General features: G+C 34.6%; 1 protein-coding gene across 17 annotated transcripts in view; it reads right to left on the bottom strand.

Annotated features, from left to right (window-relative positions):
• Nucleotides 1-14,165, bottom strand: part of plekha7b (pleckstrin homology domain containing, family A member 7b) — a 192,801-nt gene that overhangs the window by 100,193 nt on the left and 78,443 nt on the right. For all 17 annotated transcript variants that reach the window (XM_056461435.1, XM_056461432.1, XM_056461438.1 and 14 more), the window contains one exon: nt 3,488-3,571. In XM_056461435.1, coding sequence (XP_056317410.1) covers nt 3,488-3,571 — 84 coding nt within the window. The remainder of the gene's footprint in view (nt 1-3,487; nt 3,572-14,165) is intronic.

Here is a 14,165-nt window from a genome sequence, read left to right as displayed (position 1 = left end):
AGGCAGTGATTTTGGAGGCAGAATCACTGCACAAAAGCACTTCTAAAAAAAAACGGAGGAAACCCAGAGGAAACCCATGTGAACACGGGGAGAACATGCAAACTCCTCACAGAAATGCCAACTGACCAGCCGTGACTCAAACCAGCGCCCTTCTTGCACTCATATCGGCACCAATTTTCACACCTGTCACCACCTCACACTCCTACTAGTGAGATGTGCTAAACCATTTACCGAAATCCTCTTCAAATGTCTTTAATTACTTATTGCTATGCTATGTTACGATGTTGCTGGCTGTCATTCACTTGACCACACCCAGTATCACTAATAACATGGGTTAATGAATTCTATATAAAGCCATTTTAAGCAGTATTATTGATAATAATGGATACTTAAACAAGTCTGTCCACAAAAGCAACCCTCCAATTCCACTTAATGATTTCTGTTCCTTATTGATTTCATTACCATTCCTCTGGATCTCTTTCATTGTGAGTTTGACATTTGTGGTTTGGTGAGTAAAACAAGAATCATTCTGAACAAGTAATTTGATTGATTCAAAGCAGTAACGAAGGCTGAATCTGAAATCCATACCCTGGCTAGACTCTTCTTTTAAGTAAAAAGTATTTCCTTTACAGTATGTACTACAGAACATATGTCATGTTATCATTGTCATGTGAAATTAACCAGCAATGGACGTATGTTTATTTATACGTAGAACATTCTCTTTACAACCACAACACATGGAGGACTTTAAGCATGCACATGAACTTTGCTTTAGTTCCAGCCAAAAGTCAAACAAGGAACCGTCAAACAGTGGATGAATACAACATGATTAAATCTGGAAATGATTCAAACTTCAGTGATCAACACTTTGAATGCTTGCATTTGTTTCATATGCATCCTATTCAGGAAGATTAAAACCTCCTGCTATCACAATATAAGCAGGGTGTAAAATATATATTGACGAATGGGGGTTTAAAGTTTTCTGTGTTTTGAAGGATATTTATTGTATTCCGACCTACAGTAAAGTCTGATTAGCCATTTCAGAGGTTCATTTTGGTGAAACAATAAAAACGGTGTCTAATTTGACTTTACTTTTAGGTTATATCTAGATACAAACAGCTTTTTTACCAAAAAAGTGTCTTTTTGTGTGTCTTCACTTGTCAATGTCTATCGTTGGTGTACATCTACCGGTTTCAGACCGTTGAATTTTTCTCACATAGATTGGCGCCATTATGCAATCACAATGTAGGGGTGCTAAAATGTATATTTATAGTTAGGGTTAGGGTTAGGGTAAAAAATCTATTATTTTTATTATTAACATTATTATTTAAAATAAAAATCAGAGAAAACTATATCTCGCTATTTCCAAAGAGCTGATCCCCCATACATCTTGTTCTAACATCCTTCAAGAGTTAATTAGGGGGAGTCAACCAAACCCCCCCTCCCCCTAACCCCCTGTAATTTGCACCCTGAATATAAGGCATAAATTGGCAAGTAATTTTTACCTGTAATTTAAAGTATAAATAAAAGTTAACACTGTGCACTTGTACTCAAAAAATAAGCACAGATTTTGTCTTAGCGGATAACATTAAAAGAAAACTAAACAAAAAAAAAATAAACATTTAAACATGCATAAAATTACTTACATTACATCCTGGCATTTATTTGCTGCCAGCTGTTCTCAGATTTGCTTTCTTAGACATGATGCCACATAGAATATAGCTAGTCTTTTAGGCTAATTTTTAGTAACTGCTGCAATATCTTTTTTTTTTATTATACCAAAGCAATTAAGTTTTTAAATCCATAAGAAAATCATTGAAGAGTTCAGCGACTATATACAATTTTATGAAGGTTATCTGATCTTTACACCATGCAGTTATGCATAGTACGCAATAAAAACAAGATTATTATGGGTGTGTTCAACACCAAAATCAAGCTAACAAAAAACTTTAGAAAGAACTTTAAGTCAGTATGAGTTTTTTTTCTATAGGACTCAATAAGTCAATCGATTATACCACAATGTCAATACTAGTACTGTATGTACAACTTGTATTTAGTTACATTAGAGGAACTAAAATGGTCCAGTACTTTAAAGTTAATCACTGCCCGTGTCCACCCATAAGAAAACATACTGGCTCAACCAATGTTACAAGCATCTGTTTTGTTGCTTAATTGTCACTCATAAGTCCTATTTAATGGCCCCATGGGATAGTAAGATCTACACACAGGGATCTGTCACACCACATCAAAGAGAATTACAAACCATTGATCATTTGAATTTCTAAATAATGGACCAAATCTGCATGATAAAATGTTGCAAAAACAAAGCATCTTACTTTATTATTGGATGGGGGGGGTGCTATATTATGTGTTCTGAAGTTTTATTTGTGTATCACCAGAATCAGCATAAACAAGATGTTTCACATTAGACTCACGTCTACTTCATGTGCAGTGGTTAAAAACAACATTGTATTTGTTTGAAACAAGCACGCTGAACTAAAAACATTTATTTCACAACTTGGTATTCAATTGTTTTTGAATACTAGGGCTGCACGATACTGAAAAAAAAGGCAATGTCGTTCGGCACTGTGATAACAATATATCTTACAATAAAACATTTGCATTATCTAAATAATTTATTTATGTAATGATATTAAAATAAACAGGTAAAAGATATTATTCAGATCTAATTAATTCTAAGTCAAAAAAAAAAAAAAAAACTGTCGAGGTGCAAACATTTGGTCTAATAGTTGGCGGTTCATTCGACTGTGGTGACCTCTGATAAATCAGAGACTAAGCCAAAGGAAAATAAATGAATGAATGAACACTATGACTGAGTGAAAACCTTAGCAGATAATGGACTCTGGCCATTAGTGTTTATTTTCAACTCTGGGTTCACCGACTAGCCAATAGCAGAACAGAAAATACTAGGGAGGCGGAGCTAAAAATAGTAAGGTCAAATCTAGATATACCAATGAATAAAATAAATGATCACAGATGTCTGCGATACATATATTGCATATACTAATATCGTGATGATGATAAATTTGCAATACATTGTGCAGCCCTAATGAATACACATACAGTTACAACCTTAGTAAGGTTGGTGTAAAAACAGTTTATCATCCACAACACTCTAAACACAGATTATCAGACACTTTCAATTCAAATCAGCACAGATGCAAGCTAGACAGTGCCCATACTACCTACACAGAAAACTGTAATAACAGTAATGGACTGACTTAAAGATTCCAGCACAGGCATATGATATCAGTGTGATGTATGATATCCCATTACGCACACACATCTGTTAAAGAGCAATTCAAAACTCTTGCAGCTCTTCATTTAATCATCAAAGCCCCTTTAGATCTTCCTAAACATGCTTAACCATACAGATAACCTGCTATAAATAACATAGACTTTAAAAAATAAGAATTGTGCATCCTAAAGGTTATTTTGGGCAAATCAAGTGAAAAGAAGCACTTACTGGTCCTGTAAAATGAAGTCAGTGTTTTCTGAGGAGATATGTCCCGTCACAGGATGCCTGAACGTTGTCGATCTCTGGTTGTGGCTGCATCCGAGAAGAACGGGTGAGAAATAGAAAAAAAACAGAAAGGGAAGATAAACAAAATGAGCAATCCAATATTAATCATGTTTAACTTTTCCCCTGCTGTGTGTACTGTAGCCCTAAGAGTAACATTCAGTGATAATACACCAAATTTGAGGAATTCTGATGACTTTCCCACAGGAGTGCAGTATGTGTGGCAGCCCTGAAGCCTGGCCAAGCCCACTCATATTATTTAACGCAAAGTGTGGGGCTAAGCACGACCTGCTGCAGAAACTTTATTGATTTCAATTACAATGGGTCATTCACTGTTTTAACTAGGGCATTAAACCATCTCACTGTCATCAGGTGCAATAAGACAGAGACAAGGGGGGCTTCAAGGGTGAGAAAACTGTGAAATAACATACGTAATACGCCTGCTCATCAATGCACTTTTCTTTTTTTCTTCACAGTGTACGTTGAAAGAGTGAGTGTGGTAATTTAATGACTTAGGAAGAACCCGCAATGAGGTAACTGGGGACTATAGATGCAGTTACAGCAATAAACAGTTGTGCTTTAGGCGTGTTAATGGTCACTTAGCCAGGCAAAAATGTTCCTCACAGTAGGGCTAAAATCAGAGTCACAATTTTTTTTTGCTTAAAATCAAGATCACAATTTTCTCACGATTCTGTAGATGTAAAATATTTGTTAATAACAGCAGGCTATTATTATTGTTAATTCTCAAACACATGGTAAGACAACAATAATAATAATAGTATACTACTGTTGGTTAAAATGCTATAGCTTGTATAGACTTGGAATGGTGGACTTGAATAGACTATAAATTTGTCCTGGTCGTTAATGCACAGTAAAGTGATGACATCAGAATTCAACTATTAATAACTCTGAAGTTGAATTATTGTGTCCGAGACATATGCTTGTCATTTGTCATTGACAACAATATTAGACCATTTTTTTCTCTGGTAAAATGAGACATTTGTCATTATCAGATTCTCTCTTGAATTATATTCAACATTATATAGGCTAGAATAGTTGCATTGATACTGTTAAATATTTATTTTCATGCACAACACTTTGTGTTCGCTATGAAAGAAAAAAAACATACCAAATATTTGTCGTAATCATAACTCTAAAATGCGTAATGATTATTTACAATTAAATGCTGTCACTTTGAGAAAGAAAAAAAAAACCTACATGCAAATCATACTTCCCGCACGGCTCGCAAAAGAATGCTTAGTGCAGCAAACTCAATGTTATTTACAACTTTATTACCTGTTATTAACAGCCTATGGAGGTTCTGTTCAATAAAGTAGACATCATTCGTGGGCATGCACACATCCTCTTTGTGTGTCAGCTCACATGTAATTTCACAGCCATGAATAAATGATTACATTAAGACAGAAATGACATTTTTGACTGACTGAATTATACCTTATAAACAAAAACTGTGACACTTTTAACACCATTTGAAGTCCTCGTTGCTGAGCAACATGTATTAAACAATGTGAAGACTTTATGCTTGTCACAAACTTGAAAAATCGCAGAGATGCTGGATTAAGATTGTGTGGGGGCTCGAATCGAGATCATAATCTGTTTTTGCATTTTTAACAAATGTTAGCACAGTTCTTTGTAAATGCTGTTACCTTTTGCCTTTGTAGCTTGTAATTTAAAATTTTAGCATGAATAGAATATTCAAATAAATTGAAAACTGATTTTAGAGCAATAGACATGTGGGCAAGTTTTTCGAAATATGGTGCGGGTTAACATAGGGCTCAAACAAAGAAATGAGTGCCAGTGGGACTGACCAGTGACTAGGTATTGGCTAGTATAATAATCTGAAGGTAATAACCTTGGATAAAAATATCACAGTTTCACATATTATGGTATTGTGATTACTGCTCTAAAATGTGTTCTTTTAAATGTCTGTGTAAAAAAAAATCCCAATTGAATCCAATATATTTTAAGAAACATTGAAAATATTTTGGAGCAGTAAACATGACAGGCTAAACAATTAAATGAATCAATGACTTCTGCTGTCTTCATTAGTTTCAAAAACAGATTTCTTTACAACTTGAAAAGACATCTTTGGATATCTTTCTTTTATTTGGATATAAAGTAAAGCCACTGCACTGTTCAGGTCTACAGCATGTTTATAAGCGATTTGTTTTTCAGATGTTTGCTGTATTGATGTGGAGGGTTATTTTCTCCCAGAGATACTGTTAAATTATTAATTAATTAATTAAAAACTAAATAAAATAGCCTAAAAACGTGTAAAAAAAATGATGACATATAATGTAGGAACAGCATAACAGAAAATTTTAGCGTTTTAAAAACTTGACTTTTCCAAACCGCGGTAAACCTTGAAACCGATTATCGTCCCATGCATACCAGTGACCAATAGTAACTGCATGTTTCATTTATTAAATATATTTTTAATATTTATAGAGTCAGCATCAATGTACATGGTGACTTTCTGAGCAGCCAAAGCACTCAACACTCCAATTTAGAGACAATTAAATGGTTCATATACGATCATTAGCAGAGGAGGTGGACAGTAAGAGATGTACATTATGTAATCATTCCAAAAACAGCGCCTAATCTTGTAGTGGCGACACGTTCGCCATGACAAGAACGTTTAGGCATGTGCCTCTCACAGTACACTGTCAAATTTAACAGGGTGTGTAAAATGCTTCTGTCTCAGCGGAACATGTCATACACACCGTACGCCCCCAATGACACAACACTCTCGAGCTCATTCTTCAGTGAACAATCATAGCGCAAGAATCTGAGGCGCAAACATCCTTAAAAGATAGTTCTGCAAACGTATGTCTCCAAACAAACAACAAGCTTTTATCTCTAATTGAACATTTAGTGCATCAGCAAACTCTGCTGCATAAAAGCTTTTCAGTGGCTGCATGAAAGAACGCTTGACATAAAAGCATGTACTACAAAGCCTTCATTTTGACAATGGTTTCATCTATCCTGTTGTAGCCTCTGAATAAACATGATCCTGAAGTCAATCCTGCCAGCTCATCTGTGAAATTAATCTATGCAATGATCAATATCATCACAACAAAACCGAATATAAAACTGAAATGCAAGAAAAATGTGCCATAAAGTATTGTAAAATATTAACACTATCAAACGCAACAATAAAACCTGTGTTAAAAAAGATATATAAATATATTAGGGAATAGTGTTTGCTAAAGCACTGGAGGTGCTTCTAAAATGCTGCGTCCCTGGTTTTCATGGTCAGTCCATCATTTTAATGTAAATAAAAAGACCCTCCTCTGAAAGGTCCTCCATCACTACAGAGCTTTCAGCCCTTTCTTAGGCAGTGGACTGCATCCAGGCCTCTCTTTTTCACATAAATGCCATCCACATCTGAGAGGAGTCCGCTGCAGGCTTGCCATCAGACTCAATTAAATTACATTCAGCTTTTCTAATAATTTCTTTAACTAATGTGAGCTGATAATAATCATTATAATCAATTATAATAATCATAATAGCTGTAGATTTGATTTTTCACAAACCGACTATAAACCACAATCTTTGTAAACAGATCATGTAAAATGACTGAAATTACAGTTGAAGACAAATTGATTTGCCTTCCTATGAGATTTTTGTGTAACAGAACTTATGTTTAACAGATCAAGACATTTTTAACCCAGGGTCATTCTGATTACCTAACCCTATATACATTTATGGAGAGCACCAAATACGCCCCAGGAGCTACTTTTTTTTGCAGTTTTTGCGAATCCACTAGAGGTCGATGTGTATGTTTTGTCAGATCTCAAATTTCTTGCGAGTGCCATTCGCGCCTGCTCTTCACTGTTGACTGACTAAGTGACTGAATGACTGACTGCCTGACTGGCCTCCTCCTTTCCTAAACCCAACCAATAGTCTTTTCATAAGCAATCTAGAAAAATAAAAGCCCTTGCCTGATTTTTACCTTATTATTTACTTGTTTATATTATTTTTAGGCTTCTGTTTTTGTCTTTCCTGCTTTCTGGAACCGTTCTTCGCCGGAATCAAGCCACGTCATCGTCGTCAACTCCTCTCTGCATCTCAAGTCCGTCAACGTACATGGCGAGCTAACTGGACAAACTGGTAACAGTGGGAAAGCAGTCCATATTTTAAAAAAATTCACAGGAGTGCCAATACATTTGTCTTTAACTCTATAAAGAAAAATTATATACAACCGTGGCAAGTTAGGATTTTCTTTTAGACTACTAAACATCAGTGAATCAAGTTGTAGTTGGTTATATGAGCCACAGCTATACTACAGAACTCGGTACAAATATGACACAAAGAACTGTACCTCTCTCAATCGTCATCAGACAATAATTGGTGCACCTTCCTGTAAAGGGCCACGAAAACACAGGCACGTTTCCTGAATTCCTCTAACTCTAGTTTTGTTCCAAAATCATACACTAAACTGCGCTAGCCCTATGCAACAGTTTTGGCATTTTCCACTGTTAATTAAGAAGAATCTGCATTCTTTAGCTCTTTTGTTCTCATCACATTACTTCCGAACTACTTGTCACGGAATTCTCTGCATTAGCATTGGAGGATAAACAGAACGGCAAACAGTGGCACTGTTTGTTTAGCCATGATGCAAGTCTCAGGGAAAGTGGCCTATGACATTATGAATGATGATTATGAATTAACTCTCGGTCCTGTTAGACTGTAGCTTTGTCTTAATTCCAGAGACAAGAAAAATGGCCAAGCATATTATTAACAGTGGAGAGCAAGGTGTGTAAACTCCTTTATACAACAAAACAGCTTGTCGAATGACAGTATATTTATGTATTGTTCTATCAAAAACAGACTTTTCCTCTCTTGTTTAAAAAAAAACTATATTTATGTGTTAGAGGAGTCGGTCATTGAAATAAATACGTAAAGAACAGTGAAATTAGCATAAATAAAAAATGACAAGCTAAAAAATGTAGGGTAAAATGATGAACTATAGCTGTTCTAGAAAAAAAATGGATAACATTTAACAACAATATGTCTACAGAAACCAATGTTATAGATGTTGTAGTGGTGTCTGTCCTGTAGATGTTAGTATACTGAAATTCACATAGAGGAGTATTACCTCACTCTTCACTCCCCTTGTACTATGATAGCTCTTAACCGTGGGACGAACATATCATTTGGCGTAGAGTAAGTACAGGCGATTGTGAAAGCAAAAGCTATGTTTATACTGGGCAAAAACAACACATTATTTAACAAAACCACTGATAACAGTATAGCTACACAAAATATACATAGATTTTTCCTACTGCAATTCAAGCTAATACAGGGAGTAAAAAATCCCTTTGCAATACCACTGAACTTTAAAAACAACTGGAAATCTGTTTGAAGAGAGATCTACACGAAGGCAGTTAACTTAAAGTCAAGTGCTATTTTGGGGTTTCCGCCTGGATTTTGCCAACCCAAATTAAAAAGCTTCTCAAATCCACATGCAGAGGTGTAAATTCAAAAGTTTGGTATCATTTTAAAGAAAAACCTTTGAATTTTCATAAAACACTGTTTAAATTGACTAAAATAATTGTATATGTTGTCTGTGTTATAATAAACCCCTCCAAAAAAAAAAGAGGCACTTTTTTTTACTCAAATTTGAAGGTGTATCTTTCAGGTTCTGTGTGGTCTGGGTTGCTGTCATTAATTTTGGTGGTTCCTGCACATGTCAGTAATCATAGGAAAAAATATAAATGTCTCTATCGTATTTATGTAATCTAAACAAAAAAAGGTTTTTACACCAAGTGTAGCACCAAATGCTCTTAAAGAAATCTGCACCGAAAACTTTTTTGACCATCCCAGAATAGTTTTACTATGGCACTGCTGTGAAATATGTGCTAAGCCAACCACACACTATGTGTGTACACTTGATGAATTGAGTCAGTTGTAAACTTGTATGAAGAGCTTATAAAATGTGTAAAGGTGTCAAAACAGCAGCAGGAATTCTTTATTCACACATGCTGTACCTAAATAATGCCTGAACTGAACTACAAGAGGCAACATGGCAACTATACAGAAGAAGAAAAACTAAGTATGCTTGAGCTGCACATGGGTGCATCTTAAAACAACATAGCATTTCGATGGGGTTCGTTAAAATCCCTTTGGTCTGTGTTACATCTATATTTCAATTGAACCAGTCTTGAACTGTCTTATTTTAAAAAAGAATACGCCATAATGAAGTCAGTTTTTTGTTGAAACAAGCAAAATAATCAGTAACACTTAATAACTACACATTATTAACCATTTATTAAGCATTAGCAAATAGTGAATTAATTCTCTGTTAAGCATTAACAGATTAGCAATAATAAACGTTATTAAGCAGTTTATAACTGCAGCTATAAATGCTGTATTTTTTACTTAAAACCACATTTATAATGTGCTTAATAGCTGTACTTTCATACTTTGTTAATGATTTATTTTTCATGACTAAATTAAGTATTGCATTATTTACAAACCAGCTATTTACGCATAATTGGTTGTTTTTTAAGATCATTCAGAATGAGTTAGTAAATGATTAATAAACTATTCAAATCAGCATTTATAATTCTTATTATTCAGGCATATACTAATAGTTAATTTGTATGTTAATAAATGCTTTATTAACTATATTTTCATCCAGTATCGTGACCTAATCTAAAGTGTGGACTATTTATGCTTTATAAATCTTTTATATAAATAAATAAAGGGTCAGTTCTAAACAGGAAAACAGAACATAAACGACATTATTCATACCTACTCGTTTGAAGCTACACAAATGAAACTGTACTTCAAATGAAAAATAAATCTTTGCAACCTTTTCTAAAATAAAATTACTGTAGAGTTTAAACATTGCATCTTATTATATTGTTAAATTATTGTATTGTTGTTGTTTTATCCAATTTTATGTCATATTTTGACACTCCTGTTATTCAGCAATGTTTAAACTTTACAGTAATTTTACTTTTTTAGATAAGATTGCAAAGATTATTGTTCATTTAATACCAAGCCTTTAATTGTCATTTATAAGGGATTTATAAAGCATAAATAGTCCTCACTTTAGATTAGGTCACAAAACTGCATGAAGTTGAGTTAATAAAGCATTTATAGGTGCTGAATAATAAGATATATAAACATAGATTTCAATAGTTTATTAATCATTTACTAACCTATTCTGAATTATCTTAAGAATCACCAACTACACTTAAATACAAATGATTTGTAAATGAAAAATCCATCATTAACTAAGTATAAATGTACAATTATTAAGCACATTATAAATGTGGTTGTAAATGAAGAATACAGCATTTGTATCTGCAGTTATAAACCGATTACAAAAGTTTATTAATGTAGAGGTATTCATAGTGTGTAGTTATTACAAAGATTATTTGGTAAATCTGCCAATGGGGTAAGCAAAAAAATCTTATGTCTAAAGATAAAGCAAGATTATTTTGCTTACCCCGCTGGCAGATTATTTTTCTTGTTTTAAGGAAAATCTCACTTAAAATTGGCAAATTATTTCAAGACATTATGTTTTGCTTGTTTGACATTATGTTTTGTAGACAAGACAAAAAAAATCTAAATAAGCAAAGCCTTTTTTGCAGTGCACCCTATGTTGCAACCCTTAAAAATATAAATATCAAAAATAACAGCTCTCGGAATCCAGAAATCTGCAACATCTTCATATTTTTACATCTTCACAGCACAGTCTATTTTCTCAGCAGTAAAATCCTTTCATAAGCAGGCTGCTAAACACAGTTATACATTTTTAAATGAGATTTGCATCTTGTCATTCCAGATGTTCAGTCCAATGGTCAACTAGTGGACTGTACCAAATCTAAACCAAAAACAAGCTGTTTATCAGACATCCTAAAACAAGACCTCTTAGAATCACAGTTTAACCAGCAGCACTTCATATGTACTGTACTGGGAACAGAGTACAGACACTTCTACACTATTCAAACACAAAGTTTCTGGATGTTCTCATTCGACCTTGTCTTCAAGTTCTTTCTTTATCTGCCGTGGAGCATTCTGCCCTAAAGTTGTCTCACCTGCCAGAGCGCCGTAGATTATCTACTTCCTCCTGGGTTCATTCCGCCAGTCGGGTTTGTCCTCTGAACGGTGGCAGGATGATAGAAGCGCTTCTGATGGAGAAAGTTGATATCCTGCTGAAGTGAAGCAGCCAAAGCTCTACAATCTCCACATGTTCTCCTGAGAATTTGACTCAGTGCAAAGTATTTGCGGCGGGTTCAGAGAATCAAAACCTGTCATGACCCGACCCGCGCTTAGTTGATTACACCCACTTATTCACGATCTACGCGATTGTTATCAACTTTCCCTACCCTCCCTCCCTACTCCTCTCATCGCTCTCTCTCTCTCTCTGATTCTTCTCTCTCTCTCTATCTTCTCTCTCTCTCTTCTCTAACCTTCCCACCCTCTCGGTCTATAGCCAAACTACAACCCATTTAATGAGGATGTCAGTGGGCCATGAAACTACACTGGGAGGAGGTGTTACTGTCCCCAAAATAATATTTCCGTCTCTGGAGCTTCATACCTAGAAGCAACCAGGGCTCTATCACCACTACGCCTGTTGCCCTCCCAGAAAGAGTCTTTTGTTTCTTTATTATTGCCAGATTTTCTTGGCGAAAAGCACATCACTGAGTGTTTTAATGTTTTGATAAGTTTCCTGTAAAATGCTGACAATCTAGGGAAAACCCCTGATTATTTAAAACATAATATATATACAGTTGTATTTTTATACCATGCATTATTGCCTCGTACAATATACAGAGGAATTTGGGTCCCCCATATTAACCAAAACCTTGTTCTGAGTCAAGGCACACACCACTGCACCTGCATCACACTCTCTCCAACAGCATGTTTGCCACATTTCAACCAACTGGACAGACTGTGGGCGGGTAAATACTAGTAGGTTAGCTCACAAGAGATAAACATGAGGTATGTAGAACAGGAAAGAAGGTATTATTTGCACAGCTCTAAAGCAAATATTGAATCACATACACAAGAAAAGCATTCAGTTCAATGGAACAATGGCCTTTGCAGGCTTATTTCAATTACCTTTGCAAATATAAAAAGGATTTTAAATGTATTTGGATGTGAAACTATAATTAGTTTGTTCTGATAAATGTGTTTTGTTGTACAGGGATACAACAAAAGCAATGCATAAAGCAAATTTAGACAGTCAATAGCATTAATAAACACTTACAGAGCTTGGCACAAAACACATCACATTAAGCATGCATTTGATTTCACTAAGAAATATACTCTGTGCTATATTAATCTAATCCTTTATGAACATTCTACATCTTAGTTTAGAGGACAGACTGAGGAAGAAAAAAAGGAAAGCACTGTGGGATTTGGTTGCTCAACCTTGCAGTGAATTACTTATATGTGCCATTTTTCAACAGAAATTGTCCAGTTGTAACTCATTTTAGGCTAGTTTCACTGGATGAACTTAAAGGTTTTATATAACATATTCAAGTAGGACTTTTAGAGAGTTTTTGAGAAATCGTCTTACTCCCAAGCTGTTTTTTCATTTAGAAGAGTGACAAACACATACTTAAAAAGTTGTCAATTACATTTTTAATGCATTTAATCAAATGATAAATAAAATTACAATTATAATAAACAAATATAACAACAATTATTCAAACTGATCTCTCAATGCCAAGGTTATGGGTTCAAATTCAAAGGAATGCATTAACTACTAAAATAAATACCGAACGTAATGAACGCAATGTAAGTTCCTTTGCTTAAAATCAAATGCAAACATGCAATGCATAAATGCAAACGTAAACGCACTAAACCAGAAATACATCCGCATTACAAAGCAGATCCTCAACTTCCTCCTATACAGCCTCTTGTCAACATTTTTAGCCTACTTTGTTGTTGGCAGAGCTGCATTTCCTTTGAACCGCATTCTTCAAACTGGCAGTTATATTGAACTGAACTGAATCAACATTGATCTGACACGATCTGATAAAAAAAAATCTGTCTTTCTGTTGAACTGCTTTAATGCTGTATTAACTTTGTTGCTCATTGATTAATCCATTGACAAAAGCTGCTTTGGAGCCATCTTTATTTTATGAAATAGTGCTGCACAAAATATCGCTTCAGCATCCGTATCGTGATGTACGCATCATCAATAATCAAATTGCAGGATCTGCAATGTCGAATCAGGATTACAGTTGACCAGGAGCCACAGTTGAAAACAAACATGATGTGTAGACTCGTTAACCATACAAGACAAGTAGTTTAACCATAAAAATTATCAAACGTTTTTCATCTGCATTTTTTTAAGGCCTTTTACGCATATAACTTAAAGAAAGATTAATTGTATTCATGTATATAGTAAATACAGTGGGTACATATTTGTTTCCTCGTTGATGTACATATAGAGCCCCATATTGACACGAAAACACAGAATTGCTGACATTTTTTCAAGATTTATTAAAAAGAAAAACTGAAATATCACATGGTCCTAAGCATTCAGACCCTTTGCTGTGACACTCAATATATTTAACTCAGATGCTGTCCATTTCCTCTGATCATCCTTGAGATAGTTCTATTCCTTCATTTG

Source organism: Danio aesculapii, chromosome 7, assembly GCF_903798145.1.
Source record: "Danio aesculapii chromosome 7, fDanAes4.1, whole genome shotgun sequence".
Taxonomy (NCBI): domain Eukaryota; kingdom Metazoa; phylum Chordata; class Actinopteri; order Cypriniformes; family Danionidae; genus Danio; species Danio aesculapii.
This window is presented reverse-complemented; position numbering and strand designations above follow the sequence as displayed.